The sequence below is a fragment of the Piliocolobus tephrosceles genome, chromosome 17, assembly GCF_002776525.5.
Source record: "Piliocolobus tephrosceles isolate RC106 chromosome 17, ASM277652v3, whole genome shotgun sequence".
Lineage (NCBI taxonomy): Eukaryota > Metazoa > Chordata > Mammalia > Primates > Cercopithecidae > Piliocolobus > Piliocolobus tephrosceles.
Window position 1 is genome coordinate 52186263 of NC_045450.1, and position 9677 is coordinate 52195939.

A 9677-nucleotide genomic window follows, 5' to 3' on the forward strand; every position below is an offset into this window, starting at 1 on the left:
TGGAGCAGCTAACAATTTAGTCAGGGAAAAAAGCAAACTCGTGTAATGGGTTCCAAAGCTTGGAATTGGTACTAAATAGGTCTAAACAAAAGCCTGAAGATGCCCTGAAGAGGGAGAAAGAGTGAGAAATGGCCACTGTAGGATTGGAGAAGGCGTCAGTGAGGCTTATTTGAATGGACGCTGCAGAATGAGTAAGAACGGTAGCAGGTAGAGGGGATGCAGAGCCTCCCAGGCCAAGAGTACAGAGAAGAGTCTGGAACACCACAGGGAGATAGTGGGGCAGGGACAGAAGTGTGGGACATGGAAGAGGTGTAATGTCATGAGAATGTCCCCAGAGCAAGTGATCTTTCATGAAGGGGAAGACATGAAGAAGTTACCAGGCAAAGCATGTGGCTGAGGGCAAGAGCAATGGGGAGAAGCTGCAGAGAGCAGCAGCGTGTGTGAAGACTGGGAAATGGAAAGGGATGTGGTTTCTTCAGAGAGCTGAGGGCTGAGAGGAGGTAAGCAGGAGCAAGGTTACACCACTCCTTGAAGATTTTCGATTGGGAAGGCAGAGGAGTGACAGACTGTGTTTGAGAAGCTTTCTCAGGACCAAGCACAGGGGCTCACACCTGTAATCCCAGTACTTAGGGAGATCAAGTTGGGAGGATTGCTTGAGACCAGCCTGGTGGGCAACATAGTGAGACTTCATCTCTACAAAAAAATTTAAAAGTTAGCCAGGCACAGTGGTACATACCTGTGGGCCCAACTACTAGGGAGGTTGAGGCATGAGGATCGCTTGAGCCCGAGAGTTCAAGGCTGCAGTGCACCACTGCACTCCAGCCTGGGCAACAGAGCCGAACTTTGTCTCTGAAAAAAAAGAAAGAAGAAGAAGTAGAAGGAGAGAAGAGAATGGGTTGATCATGGTGTGAAGTAGGGGAGGACCAAAGGGGAGCTAGACAGCCCAAAGAAGAGGCAGAGGCAGGCCAGACTAGATACGCTGCTTCTGAATATGTTAGCTTTGGGCTCAGCATCCAGTTTACATGTGGGTGCCCTGTATTTTAATCCGATTGGGGCTGGGCACGGTGGCTCAAGCCTGTAATCCCAGCACTTTGGGAGGCCGAGACGGGCGGATCACAAGGTCAGGAGATCGAGACCATCCTGGCTAACATGGTGAAACCCCGTCTCTACTAAAAAAATACAAAAAACTAGCCGGGCAAGGTGGCGGGTACCTGTAGTCCCAGCTACTCGGGGGGCTGAGGCAGGAGAATGACGTGAACCGGGGAGGCGGAGCTTGCAGTGAGCTGAGATGGCGCCACTGCACTCCAGCCTGGGGAACAGAGCGAGACTCTGTCTCCAAAAAAAAAAAAAAAAATCCTGATTGGGCATTTAAAAAATCAATGGGGAAAGATGATGTAAGTGGTTCTAGGTATGTTTCTGCTGCAGTGGCCTCCCAGGGTGCTAATGTTGCCAGAGAGTATGTAGAAGGTGAAGGATTTTCAACCTAATGCCACATGGTATTTCTCTTCACCTTCAGGGCCACATCAGAGAGAGAGAGACAGGTGGAAGGATTAGATAACTTACTTCTACCCCTGATTCCGTGCTGTGCAGGGAAGGAGAGCCACCGCCATACTAAGGAGACGTGACGGTCACAAGTTTCTAAGTTATAAATCCACAGACTTCTGGATTTTAAGTGGCTTCCCAAAAGCAGCTTGTACAGAGGAGCCAGAAGTTTCTTCGAGCTGCAAGGCTCTGAGGGATCTTGAGCAAGCTTGTGCTCTGTGGAAATGTCAGTAAGAGCGGCCTCCCTGCACCCCCGCTGCCACTTTCCTGGGCCTGTCTTTGTCTGACTGAGAGACCTCCAAAGTGTCTTGCCCAGGTAGGGGAGCATCAACCAGTGACATTGCATCCCTGCATTGTTATATTTCAGGGTCCCAGCCCAGTGCACAGGCCAACCTAATGGACACACCAGGGGGCAGGGAGGAATAATGCACTGCTTTCCTCCACCCCAGCCCTTCCTGCCTCCTCCATGAACATCTGATGGTGCCAGCCCCAGAATCTGCTCAGGACACCTCCTAAGGGGAACAAAGAACCTGGCCCAGCCCGTGCCACCCTCCACCCCATTTTCCATTGTCATTGAAAGTGGCTGATGCTGTCCCAGGCCAGGCACCCGGTAGGGTTGCTGGCCACGCCTGGGGAAGTCATTTGTGTTTCTGATTTTTCCCTGTATGGCACTTGGTCTACAGGGCAGGGGTAGGGGTTACCATGTCAAAGAGAGAGCTAAAGAGTTGTTGCCCTGAGGGGCTAACTGGACTCATCATGGAAAGCGGGGGACCCTTGAAACAAGCAGAAAACCCGTGGAGCAGAATCCCACGCCCTAGGCCTGGCACTACCGCCAGAAAGCAAACAGGTCTGGGATGGAGACTGGTCCTCAGGGAGGTTCTGTGTCCAGAGGGAGGGGCAGAGCCACTCTCAGGTTGTCTCAAAAAAAAAAAAATAAAAAGCGTAGCTCATCTGACTCTGTAATTTTATAGCCAAGGAAACACCCTTGGAGGGCTTTTCCTCCAAGAGGGGAGGGGCTTCTGCAGACTAGAGGCCAGACCATGCCTCTTGCCTCCCAGACCAGGCTCTTTCTAGCAAGCCCCAACATTGACTTCCAAAACTGGAACAGGCTGACCGGTGATAGGGCTTGGCACCCAACACTAGCCTGTGGGCTAGTCCCAGCCATGCAGAGCAGGTTTTAAAGGCTCTGTCCCTCTGATCCTAACCTCTTGTTTGTCCAGCCTGATTTTGCTAGTAAGGGTATCCAAAGCTGTCGACCACAAGGAGGCTTTAGGGGAGGAGCAGTGGCATCGCTGGGCAATGGCTGCCCTGTGCCAGATTCTGCCAGACCCATTTGGTCTTAGGGTCTTCCTGGCCCTGAGTGGGCCTTAAATTCCCTCAGGCTTCATAACGGCATTTCGAGAAGAGGGGGCTTTACTCCTATGAGGTGGGGTTTGGAGGCTTAGCCATTCTCTCTGTGTTCTTCCAAGCCATACTGCTAGTCACAGGTATGGAGAAGCTACTGGGCCCCCTGCCATTGGATGGTACTGTCACCTGCAGCGGAATAGTGGGAGCCTGGCCTGATTTGGAATACAGTTAAATATGCTTCCCTATGAGGCTGTTTTGGTGAAAGCCAGAGGGTTTGGGTTTCACTCCTATTATGCTCATTTTTAGCTTGCAAATCAAACGAATTTTCCAGGGCTAGAGGAATTGTTCCTCTGCATTTTTGTTTTTTCATTAAACGCCTTGCATTCTACCTCTTAACATTTACTGGTAGGATGACCTGCCTAAAGGTCTCTGAAGCTCTTCCCTGGGCCACTCAAGGAGACACGGTCATTCGGGTCAGGAGGAGCCATGCTGCGAGACAAGGCTCTGCTATGGCCACATTCCCACCTGCTGCCTGCCGATTCCCCCCTGACATCCTGTCTCAAGCCATATTATTCTGCTACACCCCTGTCCCCAAGGAAAGCTGGGCTTAAGGGATGTGGGGCCACCTGGGCAGGAGCATCCCCCAATAGCCTGTGGGATGAGAGGATAGACAATGGTGCTGCTTTGTCTTGTGATCTGGGTGGGGAAAGCAGGCATTTGGGAACTGGCCCTTTTATACCTTTTCTAGCCCCTTTGGGAGCCACCCTTTCCTGGGTAGGCCCTAAAGTCCCATCCAGCCCCATTTTCACAGCAAGGAAGGAAGGAGAGGTGGCCTGAAAGCCTTGACTTGAGAATAGCTCTGTTGCCTGGCGCGGTGGCTCAAGCCTGTAATCCCAGCACTTTGGGAGGCTGAGACGGGCGGATCACGAGGTCAGGAGATCGAGACCATCCTGGCTAACATGGTGAAACCCCGTCTCTACTAAAAAAAAAAAATACAAAAAACTAGCCGGGCGACGTGGCGGGGGCCTGTAGTCCCAGCTACTCGGGAGGCTGAGGCAGGAGAATGGCGTAAACCTGGGAGGTGGAGCTTGCAGTGAGCTGAGATCCGGCCACTGCACTCCAGCCTGAGTGACGAGCGAGACTCTGTCTCAACAAAAAAAAAAAAAAAAAAAAGAGAGAGAGAGAGAATAGCTCTGTCAAACACCCAGAGCTTCCATGAGATGATCTGGAAACGCCCAGGCATCCTCAGGACCAGAGAGGCTCCCCTTCCCCCCACCAGGGATGTGGAATAGATGGGAGGACATCAAAAAGGAGGCCCCTTCACTGAGGGATTCCCTGCCCCCCACCACAGGCTAGTGTTGGGTGCCAAGCCCTATCACCGGTCAGCCTATCCCAGTTTTGGAAGTCAATGTTGGGGCTTGCTAGAAAGAGCCTGGCCTGGGAGGCAAGAGGCATGGTGTGGCCTCTAGTCTGCAGAAGCCCCTCCCCTCTTGGAGGAAAAGCCCTGCAAGGGTATTTCCTTGGCTATAAAATTAGAGTCAGATGAGCTACTCCTTTTTTTTTCTTTCTTTCTTTTTTTTTTTTTTTTGAGACAAAGTGTCTGTTGCTCACACTGGAGTGCAGTGGCACGATCTCAGCTCACTGCAACCTCTAACTCCCGGATTCAAGTGATTCTCCTGCCTCAGCCTCCTGAGTAGCTGGGACTACGGGCAGGCACCACCATGCCTGGCTAATTTTTGTATTTTTAATCGAGACGAGGTTTCACTATGTTGGCCAGGCTGGTCTTGGACTCCTGCCCCCTGATCCCCCTGCCTTGACCTCCCAAAGTGCTGGGATTACAGGTGTGAGCCACGACGCCCAACCTGGATGAGCTACTCTAGTCTAAGGTTCTGCCTGGCACTGCATTTTCTGATATTCTGAGCCAAAGCCCAAAATGACTTGCCTCGGTAGCCCCTGTTCGCAGACGGAGAGCTGAGGCCTGGCTCTGAGGCCTCTGCCAATGCTTGGCCCAGGCCAAGTCAGCTGTTTCATCCCTCCTACTGCTGGGAAAGTGGAGAGGGGGCCAACTCTCCAAACCCAAGGCACTGATCACAGGAAGGCAAGCTTCGATGTCAGCACTCCCATCAGGCCCAGCTAAAAGGCTTTGGACTTCCTCAGGAGTCTCCTTAGACAGAATGGCTCTGTGCTAACAGAAGGGGACTCATGAGTGCCTTTTTCTGGGCAAGGCTGCCAGGGGAAGGGGAGAGATTAGCAGTGTATGGCATGCAGTGGAGTGATGACACTGAGGGGGTCGGTGGGGTGTGAATGTCATTCCCCCATCATCATCAACCAGGCCATATTGGTACAAAAGGTGTCTTTATTGAGGTCTGGGTTAAAATTAGGCACTTGGCCAGAGCAGCAGCTTAAATATGAGGCAAGCAGGCAGGGGTTAGCCATGCCTGGGGCTGGGTTGGGGTCATGAGGCTACAGGCACAGACTGTCCCCAGGTGGACAGAAGTCGGAGGGGAAAGAGGAGGAGGAAGGGGCCGCAGAGCAGCCTGGGTCAGAGGCCTGGTGGGCCGGCCCCGTGGAACTAGGCAGGAAGCTCTGGGTGGCAAGTCCAGCAGGGAGAGGACCAGGATCTCTTGCTCCACATGCCCCTTAGATCCAGGCCTGAGCCTCTGGCAGGGGCAGCCGCGCTTGGCAGGGCAGTCTTCCCAAGCCTCACTTCTTCACCTTGGTGTCATAGGTGCCTGCATTCTTGTAGGCACTCACGTAGCCACTGTCGTCCAGGATGTCCTGCCGTCCTGCAATGCCCTTGCCCTTGCCGCTCTCATCGAAGCGCTCCTTGTGGGAGCCCGTGTACCTGCTGGTGTCCGTCAGCCGGTCTACAGCACCCCCTGTTTTTGCTTTCTGTTTGGACAGAGATTCCCCAGGGGCACCTGGTGAGGGAGCCCAGCCCTTCCCACCCACAGCCATGATTCCCCACACCCCATTCCATGGCCACCCGAGATCAGCAGGGCACTTACGGTGACGCCCACATTGGCTGGCTCTTTGCCTGCCACCAGCTGGCAGATGGCATCGAAGGCCTCCTCTTTGCTCTTCCCCTTGAATCGCTTGGTCGCCAGCTCTTCCAGGGCCTTCTTGAACTCCTCATAGTTGATGACCCGAGCAGACTTCCCCCTGCCAGGCATGTGGGCACCATGAGTGTTCCCCTTTCTTTTTTCTCCCCCAGGGGAAAGCACAAACGCAGTCGCTGCTGCCACAAATTATGCAATTGCGTTTCTTTCCCACATTTGGGGAAATCGCGGGGGTCAGCACCTCTGGAGGGCAATAGATAAAGTTTGCCCTGGAAGAACAACCTTCGTGATCATAGCGTTTCCCTGACCCCTTCTCAATGTCTTCCCTGGTTCCAGCCCCCCAGTTCCCCACCTCCTGGGAACATGAGAAGCAGGGGCTGCCTGGGGCTCACTTGACTTTGGAGAAGACGATGTCCACATCGGTCCCTGTCACAGCCTTTCCGTCAGCCACCTTGCAGTCCTTGCACAACTTGGCCCAGTTCTTGCCATTCATCTCTTGTCCACTGGCCTTGGGGTCACCATGGATGGCAAACTTGCGGAAGCTCTCCTCCAGTCCAGCGATGTCTGTGCTTGCTGCCATGCCACTCTGTAGAGACCCACCTGGGTCATCTCCCAGCCAATCTGCCCTTCCCCTCCCCCAAGCCCAGAACATCCCAGCCTCTACCTCAAACCTGCAAGACCTGGGCAGGTTCTGCTACAGACAGAGTTGGAGCTGGAGCTGCGTGGGGAGAGGGGCCAGTTACTGTCGCCCTGGGCCACAGAGCCCCGAGGAAGAGCCCCAGGAGGCACGGTCTTGTCACTAATGCCAGCCCTGGCTCTGAGCAGGGTTCAGCAGATGAAATCATGATGCCCACAGCAGGCTGGGAACAGAGTGGCACTGTCCAGAAAGACTGTGAGGGCAGCAGCTGGGGCCCTGGCTTTGTCTGGCCCTGGCACAAGGCCTCCTTCGGTGGAAGTGAGGGTGGCAGAGCAGGCCCCCTCCCTGGAAGCTCCACGCCAAGTTGGGTTGGGGCCAGGCCAGGCTGCTGGTCGGGCAGGCATTTAGTGAGACCAGCATCTTAGTAAGGGTCATGAGGACCCAGCAAGAGCCAGTCTGGGCACGGGTGCATGCCCTGGGCAGGGGTGCAGCTGGCCCAGCAAGGCCTTGTTACTATTTGCTGTTAAACAAAAACATGAGGGGAGCGGGAGCTTGGGGCTGGCCTGGCCACAGTTTGTGAAGCCTGGAGACGGTTGCTAAGGGAGGGTGGTGCTGCTTAGAGAATGTTGCTAAGGGCAGGATGGTGTCAGGGCGGCTCAGGGAGAAGCTCCCAGTGCTGAGGGGCTGGGCTGGGCTGGACTGGGGAGCTTGGGCCCACGGGTGGGGCACACCAGCACTCCCTGCGCCTGAGGCATAACCGTAGCTTCGTGGCCCCTCACCACTGACTGGGGCTGTAACCTCCCACTGTGGAGTTTTGGGGGAGCAGGAGTTTGGGGGCTAGTTGGGGTGGGGGCTGTAGAGTTACGAACCCCAAGAGTCGTGCTGGTACGTGGGGCTGTGGCTGAAACACACTTCCTCATGTCTACACCTCAGACCACCCCTGGCCACACCCTGAACTCAGCCACACCAGCCCACATTCCCGGGGACCCTGTGCATTCAGCCCTGGCCTGCCACCCCTTGGGCCTTATACCCCGGCCATACCTTCAGCCCTGTACTGGAGCCTCCTCCATCCTCACACCCACCATCACAGCCCTCGGCCACCAGCCCCCACATATATACTAACAAGCCTGCGCCGACCCCAGTAATACCCACAGCTGTGCACTAAAGTGCCCCCCACACCCACAGCCCTCTGCTGCAGACCCCTGGCCACACCCTGAGCCTGCACAGCAGCCTCCTCCATCCCCATACCTGCAGCCCTGGGGCTGAGGCCCCTGGCCACAAACCTGCATCCCTTCCTGAGACCCCTAACCACAGCCTCAGCCCCTCACCCCCTCCGATACCCACAGCCCTTTATCAAGGCCCCCTGACCATCAGCACCCCTTTGTCCACACACCCACAGCCCTCTGGCCACACCCTCAACCTGCACTGAAGGCCCCAGTCCACATCCACACACTAACATTATGAGACTCCCAGGTACTATGCGGCGATCCCCTGTGTAGAGACCCCACCAGCACTCCCCCTCCTCCACTGTCACCTCCTGACCACACCCTGGGTCTCAGCAACCATCTTCTAGCTACGCCTTTTACACTAGGGCCTCCAGTGACCACAGCCTGGGCTCTGTCTGGCTGCCCCATCTTCCACTGAAAACTCTTCCCCAGTGACCACACTCCCATCCCTAAGTGGCAGTTTCTGGGACTGTGAGCACCGGTGGCTCCTATGTTACAGGGACCACAACCCCAGTCCACACTGCACGCCCCTTCCCTTTCCCTAGGTACAACCTCCCACCAGGGACCGGAAGACCCACACTTGGTTCACCAAGGGTAATGTCCAGGGGAGCTTGGATGCCACAGGGTGCTTGGCCCAAGCACTGGGTGGATCCTGCGTGCAGTGCTCACTCCTGTCCATGGAAAGATGGATTATTGGTCATCTCAGCGTGGTCAAGTGGCGCTGGGTTGCAGGCCACAGCCCCATGGATTTGCAGGCCATGGATGGAGTGGCCACACCCATGAACTGGGGCCACCCGTCCCACTCCCACTGGGACAGCTGGAGTCATCAATCAGCCAGACCAGGAGGTGGGGGCTGTGAGGTGGAATGCTTGGGGCCAGGGCAGGGCCGCTTAGCTGGCTCCTCGGCTGGGACCGCAAGGGGGTTGGGACCCTTTCCAGGCTGCTCCCCCCAGCCCTCATGGTGCAGGATACTGATTGGGGTGGCGGGCATCTGGGTTTCCTATGGGCTTCTACCTCGCGACTGCTCCTGAAGTGCGCGTTCGGATGGACAGAAGGACGCAGGAATGGACCGATGGACGCGGGAGACCAGGCGGCTCCGCAGCTCCGCTCCCTGCCGGCTCCCGGGTGGGACTGCAGCCCAGGCGGCTCCGTCGTATTATCCCCTGTTTCTCGGTCTCCATAGAGACGGCGAGTCCCACCCCCGAGGCTGTCTCGGCGGGAGAGTGACCAAGGTCACGCCGGCCCCGCCCACGAGGCTCCGCCCTCCCCGCGCCGCTCCTGGAGCCGCATCCCGCCCCTCCCCCGCAACTCCTCGGTCCTCGCGGCGGCTAGACCAGCGCTCTGCAGTTCGGGGCGTCTTCGGACGGCCCCCTCAGGAAACAGCCTCCCATCCTGGGATCTGCCTAAATCTCTAAGCGGCCCCAATCTCCAGGGGAGATCCAGCTCCCCAGAGTCAACCAGAAGCCATTCGGGGGCTGCAGCGCGGCATTGGTGGGGTTTGGGGAATCGGGAAGGAGCTCTCCCTGAGTGACAGGGGTCTACGGTTGGCTCAAGAGCACTGCCATCCACTGAACGGGTGGCACCCCCAGGCCACAACTCCCGTGCTCTCCTGGGTAGGATTCAGAGTCTGGAGCAGTGGGGAAGAAGGGAGGGGACTCCCCACAAGCGAATCGCACTCGCCCAGCCCCAGCAGCTTGCCGGCATTCGACGGCAGCCCTGCTGCAGGGAAAAGCTGCAGGGACCTCCGGGCTCGGCTCCCTCCTTTCGCCGCCACCTCCCCGCGACCTCGCAGCCTCAGCGCCCATTGCTTCTTTCCGAGCCCAAAGCCTACTTTCTCTTGGCCTCCCAGTGCAAAGCCCATCTTTA

At 56.3% G+C, this 9677-nt stretch overlaps 1 protein-coding gene and 1 non-coding gene across 2 annotated transcripts; both read right to left on the bottom strand.

Moving 5' to 3' along the window:
• Positions 1–5227: 5227 nt before the first annotated feature.
• TPPP3 (tubulin polymerization promoting protein family member 3) lies at positions 5228–8975 on the bottom strand. Its single transcript, XM_023210165.1, has 4 exons — positions 8826–8975; positions 6341–6534; positions 5898–6051; positions 5228–5781 (listed from the first exon to the last, which is right to left on the bottom strand). The coding sequence occupies exons 2-4, from the start codon at positions 6526–6528 to the stop codon at positions 5593–5595; spliced, it is 531 nt and encodes a 176-aa protein (XP_023065933.1). The 5' UTR covers positions 6529–6534; positions 8826–8975; the 3' UTR covers positions 5228–5592.
• On the bottom strand, positions 6101–6267 carry LOC111541505. The gene has a single exon (XR_002731278.1). It is a non-coding gene; the product is annotated as a U1 spliceosomal RNA (small nuclear RNA).
• Positions 8976–9677: the final 702 nt, after the last annotated feature.

Coding starts and splice junctions, on each gene's coding strand:
- TPPP3 (XM_023210165.1), bottom strand. CDS start 6,528: ATGGCAGCAAGCACAGACATCGCTGGACTGGAGGAGAGCTTCCGCAAG. Junction 6,052..6,340: donor ATCGTCTTCTCCAAAGTCAA/GTGAGCCCCAGG, acceptor CATGCCTGGCAG/GGGGAAGTCTGCTCGGGTCA. Junction 5,782..5,897: donor CAGCCAATGTGGGCGTCACC/GTAAGTGCCCTG, acceptor CTGTCCAAACAG/AAAGCAAAAACAGGGGGTGC.